This window comes from Charadrius vociferus, unplaced genomic scaffold (assembly GCF_000708025.1).
Source record: "Charadrius vociferus isolate BGI_N301 unplaced genomic scaffold, ASM70802v2 scaffold943, whole genome shotgun sequence".
NCBI classification, from domain to species: Eukaryota; Metazoa; Chordata; class Aves; order Charadriiformes; family Charadriidae; genus Charadrius; species Charadrius vociferus.
In genome coordinates, this window is record NW_009647504.1 from 26,080 (window position 1) to 38,888 (window position 12,809).

General features: G+C 56.8%; 2 protein-coding genes across 2 annotated transcripts in view; one reads left to right on the forward strand and one right to left on the reverse strand.

Annotated features, from left to right (window-relative positions):
* The window catches only part of LOC104282641, a gene marked incomplete at its 5' end in the record, with an annotated part of 25,636 nt that extends 21,353 nt beyond the window's left edge, over positions 1-4,283 (forward strand). Inside the window, 7 exons of the mRNA XM_009880755.1 lie at positions 226-311; positions 1,222-1,270; positions 1,586-1,659; positions 1,975-2,053; positions 2,176-2,273; positions 2,546-2,610; positions 3,893-4,283. Of these exons, the coding sequence (XP_009879057.1) occupies positions 226-311; positions 1,222-1,270; positions 1,586-1,659; positions 1,975-2,053; positions 2,176-2,273; positions 2,546-2,610; positions 3,893-4,283 (842 nt within the window). The remainder of the gene's footprint in view (positions 1-225; positions 312-1,221; positions 1,271-1,585; positions 1,660-1,974; positions 2,054-2,175; positions 2,274-2,545; positions 2,611-3,892) is intronic.
* A 5,622-nt stretch (positions 4,284-9,905) lies between these two features.
* The window catches only part of TMEM218 (transmembrane protein 218), a 59,962-nt gene continuing 57,058 nt past the window's right edge, over positions 9,906-12,809 (reverse strand). Inside the window, exon 2 of the mRNA XM_009880756.1 lies at positions 9,906-10,040. Coding sequence (XP_009879058.1) covers positions 9,906-10,040 — 135 coding nt within the window. The remainder of the gene's footprint in view (positions 10,041-12,809) is intronic.

A 12,809-nucleotide genomic window follows, 5' to 3' on the forward strand; every position in this document is an offset into this window, starting at 1 on the left:
CTGCGCGCAGGTGTATGGAAACAATCTGCCGGGAGAAAGCAGCAGGGATAAATCAAAACTCTTCACTCTGATATTATTGTATTTAACCTTGGGGGCATCTCGCTCAAAAGTTGGGGGGTGAAAGAGCATCACGGCGCAGCAGCATCCCGTGGGATTTGGGGTTGAGCCAGGGTGAAGCTTTGCTGCTGGGGCGGCGTGACAGACACCTGTGACTCCTTCTTGCAGGGGGCATCTTCGCCGGCCTCATCTCCGACTACACCGGCGGCAGAGCCACCACGTGCTGCGTGATGCTGGTCGTCGCTGCTCCCCTGGTGTGTTGTCACGAGAAAAAAAAGGGGAAAAACACAACCCAGTCACGAGGGTTTCCTCTCCTCTGGCTCCTTTGAGTCACGGCCGCCTTCCTCTTCCCAAGCGCCCAGGTCATGCGCTTGGCTGAGACGAGCGCTGGGATCCGTCCACGTGGCCAGACGTTCCCGGGGTGGATTGTCCAGATCTGGGGGCTGGGAGGGGATTGTGGAGTCCTTGACAGCCCAAAAAAACCACCTCTTTATGGTTTTTTTTTACCTCCATCCTGCCATAACCCTGCTCTGTCTAAAGCCTTGGGGGTCCCACCGAGCTGGTCAAGCTTTTCATCTCTTTGCTTTGCATCCTAAAAGCCCCCACGTCGACGGCCTCATGCTCTGCCGGCGCTTGGCCGGGACGGCCTTCCCGAGCACCTGCACAGAGCTCGTTTGGCTTTGCTGCCGCCAAAAACGCGGCTAATTAGCTGTAACCCAAGCCTGGCTGGCTCTGGGTTGCGAGCCTCTCCCCTGTGAAGAAGGTGGCGCGCGCTGAAAAGCAGAGAGAGGCCGCGTCACGTCCACGTCCCCCGATAGCACCGGTGGGGCAAATTACCGTCTGGCTTCAGCCGGCGGGGAGGCGCGCGAGCCTCGCCGGGCCATAAATCGCGGCAGCACCTCCGTTTGCCAGCTGCCAGGTATTTCATCTGGCAGGCAGACGGCGGGATGCGGAGCCAAGGGCGCGCTCGGCTCCCCGTCCCGGCTGGCACTCTCCTCTTCAAACGCCGTGTAGAGGGAAGGGGGGGCTGCGAAGTTTGGCGCCGGCGATAATTCAGGTCCCCACCTTTCTCCGTCCTGTTCCTGCGGTGCTGCTGCAGGGGAAACGCTTGGGAAAACAACTGGAATAACCCTAAACTGGTTCATCCTGTGTCTTTTTTTCCAGCTGTTCCTGTATAACCACATCGGCCAGAACGGCATCGGCACATCAATAGGTAAGGAGTTCCTTGGTGCAGCCGGCTCCCGGCACCGAAGGGGCGACGGGAGATGCTGCAGACTCACCTGCCTTTATTTCTTCTCTCGAGATGGGCTCCCAAACCGGGATTTGGGGGAGGGTGGTGCTGGACGAGCGTTTGCTGCCTGCTGGGTGGGATGTCCTGGGGAAAATGGGAGATGCGCAGGAGATGGATGCGCAGGACAGCGATGTGCGCGCACGGGCCGGGAACGATGGACCCGACGCCCTGCTGCTCCCTGCACTTAACGATTTGATCTCTTCCTGGGTACCTCCGCGGCTGCCTCGTTCCTCGTAGCGATGCTGATCGTCTGCGGCGCTCTGGTTAACGGGCCGTACGCTCTCATCACGACAGCAGTTTCGGCAGATTTGGTAAGAAGCGCACCTCGCCCCCCTCGCCCCAGCTGCCTTGCACAACCAAGGGCTGCTCCTTCTTTCCCGGAGGAATGTTTGCTGGGATTTTTGCATTTTAGCTTTGTTTTCCAATGCCTCTGAAGCCCAGCAGAGAAGGGCAGGGCTGTCACACCTCCTCATGCCGCGGTCGGCACCCTCCCTTAAACATGGCTTTTTTTCCTATTGCTTTTTCACCTTGGCTGCGCGACTCCGCTTTAGCCCCCTCGCATCTCCCTCTACGCACAATCCCGGTGCCACTTTTCCTCCTTACGTTTTTCTCCTCCATCCCTACAGGGAACCCACGAATCTCTCAAAGGAAACGCCAAAGCCCTTTCTACCGTCACGGCCATCATCGACGGCACAGGATCTATAGGTACGTACATTCAGGGGGTGCCGAGTGCCGATTTCCCCTGCGCTGCAGTGCTGGCGGGGGGTACCGGTCCCCTCTCCCCCATGCACGGGGCATCTCCTAATGTGCCTCGTGCCCCCTCGCAGGTGCCGCGCTGGGGCCGCTGCTCGCAGGGCTCATCTCCCCTACGGGCTGGAATAACGTCTTCTACATGTTGATAGCAGCCGACGTCTTGGCTTGCCTGGTAGGTCCCTCCTCAGCGTTTTGCTACCCTGGATATTCAAGAGGTCCTTTGTAGCTGCCCGCTCGCCAGCGGAGGTAGTCCTCAGGAGACAACCGTTGCCTCCATCCACGTGGTTTTTTCCCAGCGACCTCCTCCACGCATGGTTTTAGTTCATGCGACTAAAGAAGGAAGGGCCTTAAAAATCTATCTCCCGGCGATGGAAACGCTCATGCCGAGGCTGGCGGCTGCAGAGCCATCGGCCCCATGGTGATCTTCCACCTTTCCTCTTGCAGCTCCTCGCTCGAGTGGTGGTGAAAGAGGTCCGTGGGTGGTGCGGCTGCATAGCAAGGAAGAGAGGGTACGTACGTACCGTCCCGGGGCGGCTTCTGGGCCCTCAATGCCAAAACGCAGCGTGCGTGCCGCTCTGGAAAGATGTTTGCTACCCCTTGCTGTCACTGCTGCACCCCCATGCCGGCATCACGAGGCTGTCTGCCCGACGTCTCGCTCCTCTGGGCACAAAGACATTTCCACCTCGAGCCAGGGCAGCACCCGGGGGGATTTTAGCGATCCGTGCCTCGCGAAACTCTCTCGGTGCTAAAGATGCCATACTTGTGTCTTTGTAGCTCTAGCGTGCAGCTAACAGAGTCAGTGCTGGATGGGAAGTAGCTCGGTGTGAGTAGCCCCGCTTAAGCCCCGAAGATTAAATGCAAACGCAAGCCTGATTCATTCCGATTTCGACTTTCACTCTGTAGGCTCAGCCTAGAAACAGCCGCTCCGCTGATAATTTAAGGGCTGAGATCAAGATTTGGGAATCAAGGGATCAAATCGCCATGGCCAGGGAAGAGAGCGTGGACGGGCGGGTGGGCAGCGCATCCTTGTCTCTGGCCGACTTATGAGACGTTAGCCCGGACGCCCGGTTGATTTGCATTGATTAATGCACTTGAAACGGCTGAATTTATAGGCTGACTTGCCCACCCGTGCTAATGAGCTTGATTACACAGAGTGCGGGCTGGCTAATCAAATCCGTGGCCGAACCACTGCAGCGAGGGTGTAAATAATCTCCGAATCAGCACTGGCCTGTCTCCGATTGCCACCGAAGCCCCACCGCGAGCACCAAGGGGGAAGGGGCTGCAGCCAGTCCAGTGGTGGGGGGGCCAGACTCCGGACCCCCCGCCAAAACGTTTGGTCCTTTATGTCTTGTGTTTGCAGGTGAAAGACCAATAATCTGGGCCTCGCGCTGCGGTAAGTGCGGCCCAAATCTCCTTCTCTGGCCGCCGGTGGAGGGCTGTCAGGCTCTGCTGTCTTGTGCCGGAGCTGGTTGGGGCGAGGACTGTCCTGGCCGGGTTGGCACCATCCCCGTTTGCACCAAAATCCATCTGGTTTGTGCTGGGGGAAGCAGCTGGCTCAGTCTGTGGAAATCCTGCAATGCCTTAGAGGGCTTTGGGGAGCGCGTTTGTCTCCGGAGCAGCTTGTGGAGAGGAGGCGCAAACACTTGCCGGGGTTTTTTGGGGGTTTTTCAGCTTTGCCCGGAGACAACGGTGGCTGGATCTCCTCTTTGCGCCCGTTTCTCCTCCGGGCTTGCGGTGCAGACGGGGCTGGGGGTTGCCCGACAGAGCCGTTTTCCCTTTCCATCTCTGCAGCAGCACCACGGCTCCCGTCATCGATCCCAACACCTGCCGAATGGCGCTCGCCGTGCTGAGCCGCTTCGCTTCTCTCCCCGCAGGTTTAAGGAATTTTGACATGTCCCCCCGCGAACCGCCCGGAGCCAAGAGGCCCGGAGGGAGGAGAGAGGCTGGGGCACGCCAGGAGCGTGTTGGTCTCGGCAGAGCCGAGGCACGGCCCCGCAAGCTCCTACCGCCACCACGGGTTTGCTTCGGAGGGAGGCAGCGGCGAGGAGCAGTCCGAGGGCCCCGGCCGACCGGTTTTCTGGGACGATTCTTCGCCGTCGGCTGTTTTATTAATAAAAACATGCGAAACCTGTGTTGCCACTCCGTGCCGCTTCCTGGCGGGGGCTCGGCCGGCTCTGCGTGAACTCGGGGGCGATGATCGCTTTTCTCCACGCACAGCCTCTCGTTGGCAAGCCCGCCCCATCCCAGCGCTCGGTATTTCAGGATATTGGAGCAGGAGGACTGCGCCAAATCACTTAAGGCACTGTCTCCCCGACAAAGCGCTGCTTATTCTATGTAGAGAACATCCCTGGGTTTTTCACTGAGCCCTAATTAAGCTGGTTTTGCTCCTCATCTCATCCCACTGCAAAAAAAAAACCAACAAACCACAACACAACAGCATTTCTCCTGATTATCAGGATTCTTAATTCATACTATTTAGCCCCAAAAGAAGGACACATAGCCACGCATCAGCCCCCACCCCACGGCAAACAGCTGCTGGCACACCGTGGCCACTCTCAGTCCAGCACAAGCAGCTGATGGTCTTCGTTAAAAGCTTCCTAATTAGGAGGAGCTGTGTGACAGGCGCCCAGGAGCCCCTGGGATGTTAACCCGGCGCGGGCAGCCGTGCGTTTCCCCTGGGCAGAGGTGGGTCTGGGAGACCCCAGCAGCATCCCTTGATTAAGGCAGGGGCCAGCTGTGCAGCCAGCTGTGCGCTCTCTGGGGGAGACCCAAATTTGATGTGCGCGGAGCCGGGGCGCATGGGGCGTTTGCGAGCTGTGGGGTGCCTTTCCCAGCGTGCTCGCCGTCGAGGGATCGCACCGGGGCAGGCTCCGGCTCTCCGCCCAGGAGAGAGCAAGCGCCGGGTGCCGGGGGAGCTGTGTTTACGCCCGGTATAAATCTGAACACTAATTGACTTCACCTCCTCGGATCTTAACCTGAGGAGAAAACATCTGGGCCCGATGTGATTTTATTAAGTGCTGATTTCATCAGCGAAGGGGAAAAAAAAAAAAAAAAAAAAGAGAAAAAAAGAAAAAAACCTGTTGGCCAGTTGGATCAGCTCCCTGGAAACCCCTGCAAGGCGATGGAGCGGCACGGGGGGGAACAGGCAACTCGGAGAGCGGCGCACGTTCGGGTGGCCGGACGGCAATGGCCTTTGGTCTCCTCCACGCTGACCGGAGATGCTCAGCGGCGCTTGAAATCTCACGGGTTGCCTGCAGATCCCTGGGAGAGAGCGCAGGAGAAACGATGGGGCAGGCAGAGAAAAGCCGAATCTCCGGTTACCTTTATTCCCAGGAAAATAACCCTCCCCTGGGGCAAACCCCGACGGAGCCATAGGGAGAAGCATCACGACAGGGTCCGTCCTCAGCAGAGACGAAGGGCTGACACCGCGGCATCCCCAGGCTGCTCCTGGCAAAGGCGGCCTCGGAGGGCAGGCGGCTCAACGATGGCAGCAGAGATGCCACGCGCTGGGCTGAGAACGGCTATCTCGGTGCACGTGTGACTGAGCTTTCACTTGGCTTAACTGCCATCCACCTCGTGGAGGCGGACAAGGGGGGCTTGAAATACGTTTTTAAGCCAAAAAATCCTACAAGCCCTGACGCACACGGGGGCTTATCGCAAAAGCAAGGTGGTTTGGTGGTTTTGGTGGGGTTTTTTTCCCTTCTTTTCCCCTCCCCGACTCCCTCCTGCCTGTTCTTTCAGCTGCTCATAGTTTTTCCGGGACAAATTTAGGCCTGGGTCACGTCCCGCTCGTGTTTGGAAAGTCTGAGCAGCCTTGGCTGCGCTGCTGGGAGCGAGGAAGAAAGGGCAAACGGCCCGTGGCAGTTTTAAACTTTAAAAAAAAAACAAAAAAAAAAAAAAAAGAAAAGAAAAAGGAGCCAAATGCCAAAGAAAACCCCAGATCTCACTGAGATTTTAGAGACTGAGGGGTGGGCAGGAAAGCAGGGGGGGGATCCCCTGGGTTTGCCCCGGCCAAAGGGCTGTTTAAATCGAGCCCAGCTCCTCCGGGAGAAATCTACACGACTCACCTCGTCTCGTTCCTCCTCCGCCGGAGAAGGGGCCGCTGCTTTTCCCCCTGCCACGAGCGTCGCGGCGAGGGGGCTGTGCGAGCCGGGAGAGCACAAACACGCTCCTGCCGCTGTCCTGCGGAGGGGGTGGGGGGGGGGGGGAAGAAATAAATACATCGCGCGCCTCAAACGAGCTCGTTAGAAACCCGTTTTTCTATAGGTGACATCACGGCAATAGCGTTTTTGGCTGCGGCAGCCTGGGAAGGGGTTGCACGTATTTTGGAGGAATGTCGTCGGGCTGCTGTGAAGGTGAAGAGGTGGCTGGGGCACGGTCCGTAATTACCTATGCAAGGAGCAGGCGGCGAACGCTGAAGGGCTTTTTAATTAGCAGCCAAAGGCAAAGCGGGACTCAACGGCAGGGAAGCTGAAGTCAGCAAAGTCAAGGTGGAAATAAGAGGCCAGCTTTTACCAGTGAGGGTAATTAAGTGCCGGCAGAGCGCAGCACGAGGCGTGAGGAATTGCCGTCATTCAAGGATCTTAAATCAAGGAGAGGAGTTTCTCCTGCAGGCGCTCGCTTTTTCCCTCCATCCCCGCTCGGCCTCGGGCAGGAGGGAGCAGCTGCCCTCCGGTGCTGTGAACCCGCGAGGAGCTGGGTACCAGCATCCCGCTGCGGAAACATCCTTGCTCGTTTCAAACGAGCCAGGCGGGGAATTTAAGGATGGGGGGGTGGGGGTGGGGGAAAGGGCTGTTTTCCCACCTGACCCGAAAGCAGCTTGGCCGCCCTCCTCCTGGCGCGGACGGTATCTTGTGCAAACATCCCTTTTGGCACGGCAGGTTTCTCTCGCTGGGGTTTAGCAGGGTTTTTTTTGACTGCACAGGGCTCCAGACGCGGAGCACCCAGCGCTCTCGCTCTGTAAGAAGAAAAGCGGGAACGTTTGCTCGCAGTTTTGGGAGAAAATTGGGTCGGAGCAGGGCTCCTCGGCTCTAACATCTCCCGAGCTCCCAACACCTTCGCCAGCGACTGGGAAGTTGGGATTTAAGCCAAAGCCGCCCTCCTGCTACACATTAATTGCGAAAAAAAACAAAACCCAATAATCAGGGTGCCAGACGGCGGCGGATGTGCTGGCGAGAGGTTATCCTCCAGGAGCTGAAGGTTTGGGTGGGGGATAGCAGCAAAAATCACCATTTGGGGCTGGCTGGAAAGCAGCTCCGGCTCATACCAATTCCTTGACGTGGTCTTTCTTTTCCCAAAAATAAACAGGAACTGTCTGGAAAGCCCCTGCGCAGGGAGGAGCAGAATTACCCAGAATAAATAAATACGGGGAGAGAGCCCGGGCTGAGTTCATCCAGCTGGTTGTTCCCCGTCGCCAAGGGTGGCGAAGGATGAGGAGGGAACTCGAAATGTCTTGGGGGGTGGGGGGTGAGAGCACATGCGGCTCTTTCCCCAATTAATGGGATTTTTGGGGAAAGTGCTGAAATAGCCTCCTCGTGCAAGAGCCACCGCATCCCTCCTGCAGCGCGGCTTTCCGTTTCCCCCCAAAATACCTCCCCGCGCGATGAGCCTTTCAACTGGTTTTAGTCACAAAAGGATTAAGGGGGACAGAAAAAGCAAACACCTTGGGTTTATTTACGGCGCGCAACTGGAAGAAGCTTCACATTTCTGCTTTTAGGGTTGGGGTTTTGTGTTTGGTTTTGGGTTGTTTGTTTTTTTTTTTTTAGTGTGCCAGCTGCTTTTGCGGCGGCTTCCCCGTTCGTCGGACTGGAAGCCGGGCAAAGTGCTGCCGTTCTCCGGCTGGCGGGGGTTGCCGCCGCAGCCTCACCGAGGCTCTGCGAACCGGCCCGCTGCTCTCGCACGAGGAATAAAGACACGGCAGGCGCGGAGCCGGAGCGAGCTGCAAGACTAGCTTCGTGTTCATAAACGTTATTAAGATGATGAATTAAATATGAATTTTGTTTCAGGCGTAACTTCAAAATCACCAAGAGACCCGACACGCTTGTGTTGCATAAATGCTCGGCGTGTTCCTTAACACGATAGTTCGACTCCCTTGGCCATAGGCTGCGGGATAGGAAGGGATTGAGCGTTTACGCGGCTGGAGAAGCAGAGACACCTCGCCTCCGCCTTTTTTTGAAATGTACTTACACCTTTTTTAGCTGACCGAGTTAGGGCTCCTGGGTGCTGGGGCATTTTCTGCAGGGGAAGCGTCGTCTCCGAGCCCGCTAAGCTCTGCCTTATTAATCTTTCATGTCCTGACAGCGATATTCCGTGACTGACAGCTGGCAGGACAGGACTGGGAGAAGCCGGTCGGTTCTTTTCTTTCCTGTTCACCACCTTCGGTTCAAAAATGAAAATGAGAGCTACGAGTTTCTCGCCCTCAGGTTTTTTGGCTGTATTGCCCCTGAACACAGCTGAGGGCTGCGGCATCTGTCTCGCACTCGCCTTCAACCTCACAGCAATACCTGCTGCCCGCTCAACCGTGAAAGGCTGAGCGGCTCCATCCCTCCAGGGCCGGAAAACCGGGAGCTGTAACATAACTCACCTCACCCAGCTACCGCCGGGGAACCTGTGGGAACCTCTCCCCGGCGCAGTAGGGATGGAAAAGGCTCCTTCCCTGCTCCGAAAGGCTCACACCACGCTCCGGCTTTTTTCCTGCGAGCAAGTGAAAAAGCTTGGTGAGATTTCATGCAAGAAAATCAACCCATCGCTACTGAAGGATAGCTAAAGCGGCGCAAAGCAGTTGTTATCGGTGGTTAAGTACGGACACGCAGCCAGCACCAGCCTTGGCCCGGTCGGTACCCTCCATTCCCATGGCAAAAAAAAAAACAGGGAGAAAAAATGGGATTTGACCCCAACGCCGCTGCTGAACAACATAAAAAGTGGGTTTCCCCTCCCAGAGAGGAAAGGTATCGGAGCCGACTACCGGCTCACTGCACTACTGTGAGTGAGGTTTTATGTTTTAGGAGAGCAGAAACCACCAGCCTTCGGCTTCCCTCCCAGGGTGACAGCGTGGGGTCCTGCCACCCGTGGGAGACACTCGGGGATTACCACAGTCCTGGAAAAGCAACAGGGTTTTGGTTTTCTTTTTGGTGGGCTGGCAGGATTGTTTAGCACGGGGCGGTGAGACCTGTCTTTCCTCTGCATACTTGCGGAGGGGGGGGATTTTAACTTGCCCGTTGCCGCATTATTTTGTTCCCACTCCAAAGGCTCAGGTTTCCAAAGCCACCGTCCCCAACGATCCACGCCCCCACGCTGAATTTCCAAAAACCCCCACGTCCGCCACGGGAAAAACTGGTTTTCGGAAGAGACGCTGTCACCAAAGGGTGGCAAAAGGTGACCGTTCCTGGAGAATAAATAAAGACCGAGTCAGGGGTTTCTCAGAGAGTTTTATTAAACTAAAAGTGAAAAAGGAATGATAAAACCACCTCGTGGGGCTAAAGATAACAAACCATCTGGGTTCAGTTCAATTCATTCAATGTAGTACAGAGCGCGTGGATTTCAGCTCTCCTGGAAAAGAGAAAAGAAGAGAAGGGTTAAAGCACCTTTGCAGCCTGCAGAGTCCCTGGAGAGGAAGGCGCTCATGCTCAGTCCAAAACTTCGCTTTTCAAGATGAAAGATGCAGCACTGGGTGCGAGCGACGCACTTCGCTGTCTCTTTCCGAGCTCGAAACAACTGACGGGAATAGTCTCCTGGTCTCCCATCCTGGTTTCTTGCTGTGAAACTGGGATTTCCTCTTCGCGGCGATTGCTGCCTCCGGTTGCCGCTAGCTGCTGCGGAGTGGTTTGGCGTACACCGGCTCCATGAGGTGGTAAATCAGGAGCAGGAACAGGCACCCAAGCACGACCAGGCTCATCACGGCCAGGAGAACGAAGCGGCCTATAAAGAAGGTGTCCACGATCTGCGGAGAACAGGAAAAAAAAAACCCCACACGTTACAGCCTTGGTCTGCTCCAGGAGCCTGGAAGGAGCACGCCACATCCTGGAAAAGAGGATTGTGCAAGAAGAGCACCCCAGGAGGAAAAACTTTGGGGTTCCCCCGGCTTTTTCCCCTCGCTTTTCATTCCTGACACGGGCGCTCTCTGTGGGAAACGGGGTGTGAGACAAATGATTTGAAAAAAAGAATCCCTTTCCTCTGAAAAAAGCCGCCCGTGGGAAGGCTAACGCGGAGGAAAAGAGCAGCGCAGGGAAGAAACACGAGTCAAAAGCTCTCCCCGGCCACAAACCTCCCAGCGCTGCAAGGAACTGCGCATCCTTCTTCCCTTTTAAAAGAAAAGTTTGGGGGGGGTGGGAGGGGGAAAAAAAGAAAAGATTAAAAAAAAGAAGACACAGCGGCAAGGCAAGACACAATGAGAAGCCAACCGCGAGAAGGCTGGTTACGAAATCATCCTCTCGGCTCCTGAGACTACCCTGGAGCTTCGCTCACCCCCGGCTCAGCTTGATAAATCGCATTAGCACACGCTCAGCCTTGGCATTGCTGCAGAAAGGAGTCTCTTGTGAGTGACGCGTTGGCTCCTTCTGCACGTTTCACTTTTTAATTAGCCAATTAGCAGAGTTTCAGTGCAGAAAGCCCAGGTCATGTATTATTGATAGTCAGGGCAGGTCCAGTCCAATTGAAGATCTGTTAAAAAAAAAAAAAAAAAACAAAAAAGCAGCTCTCCATTTCTCCATTCCTGTTGGCCTCCCGGGCACAAACACGCGCTCGGCTGCCCTTCATCTCGCTTCCAACCTTTACACCAGCAGGTCCCACGCAAGGCAGAGGAAAGAAAAACTACAAGGCTCTTTAGTAGGGATTTACACAGATCAAACTCTAGAAGAGCAATAATTGATGCGCGTTAATAATAGAACAGAGGAAACGGCCCCTAAAACGCCACAAAACTTTGTGTATTCAAAGCCCGAAGAGCTCTGGGAAAGCTCAAGACGGCTCAGGCAGCCTGATGTAACCCGAAATCGGGGGAGATCCCCATGCCTGTCAACACAGACAAGAGGCTGTCTGAAAACACAGATGGCTCCGTGCTTGAGCAACGGTAATAACCTACAAGAGAGCCAAAATGATGTTACTGGGCTTTAAAATAGAAAACAGAGCCAGGGGAAAGTGAAAAGCTGCAGAATTAAAGGGAAAGTTATCAAAACTACCCGGCCAGGTGGCTATGGGCACCCTCCAGGGTGCGTTGGAAGATGGAGGCAGGACAGAGCACGGAGAACCAGGACCAAGCTGCCAAAGGGGATGGCGGAGGGAGAGCAGAAGCCGCTGGAGCTCGGGGCTGAGCGGAGAGGGATAAAAGTACAAGTACGATTCCTGCACGGAGCCCCCTGGGCCTGGGAGCTAAACCCCGCAGGTCACGTATGACGGCAGCTAAACAAGGGATTTTATTAGGGAAATAAACAGATCCCTGCTCCGTGAGCGACATGGCCTGCACTGACGGCAGCCTGTGCCGCAGAAGGAGCTGCAGGAGACCGCAAAGGCAGCGCAGGGCCATCCCGGAGGTAAAGACCCATCCCCAGGGCCCAAACTTGAGGTAAAGGCATATCCCCAGGGTGTCAGGGCAGCCGTGGGGCCCGTCCCTGAGGTAAAGGCCCATCCCTGGGGCCACAGGGTGGCAGTTGGGGCCTTCCCTGAGGTAAAGGCCCATCCCTGGGGCCTCAGGACAGCCATGGGGCCTTCCCTGAGGTAAAGGCCCATCCATGGGGCCTCAGGACGGCCACTGGGAGCCATCCCTGAGGTAAAGGCCCATCCATAGGGCCTCAGGGTGGCCACTGGGAGCCATCCCTGAGGTAAAGGCCCATCCATAGGGCTTTGAGGCACCCATGGGGCCCATCCCTGGGGCCTCAGGACAGCCATGGGGCCTTCCCTGAGGTAAAGTCCCTGAGGTAAAGGCCCATCCCCGACACCTCAGGGCAGCCATGGGGGCCACCCCCGAGGTAAACGACCATCCCCAGAGCCTCAGAGTGGCCATTGTAAGCCATCCCTGAGGTAAAGGCCCATCCCCAGCGGCAACTGGGGCTTTCTCTGAGGTAAAGACCCATCCATGGTGCCTCAGGGCACCTGCTGGGGGCCATCCCTGAAGTAAAAGCCCATCCCTGGGGCCTCAGGATGGCCACTGGGAGCCATCCCTGAGGTAAAGGCCTACCCCTGGGGCCTCAGGGTGGCAGTTGGGGCCTTCCCTGAAGTAAAGGCCCATCCATGGGGCCTCAGGACGGCCACTGGGAGCCATCCCTGAGGTAAAGGCCCATCCATAGGGCTTTGAGGCACCCATGGGGCCCATCCCTGGGGCCTCAGGACAGCCATGGGGCCTTCCCTGAGGTAAAGACCCATCCGCAGCGCCTCAGGGTGGCAGTTGGGGCCTTCCCTGAGGTAAAGGCCCATCCCCGGAGCGTCAGGGCAGCCATGGAGGCCACCCCCGAGGTAAAGGCCCATCCCCAGTGCCTCAGGGTGGCCATTGCAAACCATCCCTGAGGCAAAGGTCCATCCGCAGCGCCTCAGGGCGGCACTTGGGGCCTTCCCTGAGGTAAAGGCCCATCCACAGGGCCTCAGGGCACCTGCTGGGGGACATCCCTGAAGTAAAGGCACATCCATGGGGCCTCTGGGTGGCAGCTGGGGCCTTCCCTGAGGTAAAGGCCCATCCCCGACACCTCAGGGCAGCCACGGGGGCCACCCCCGAGGGAAAGGA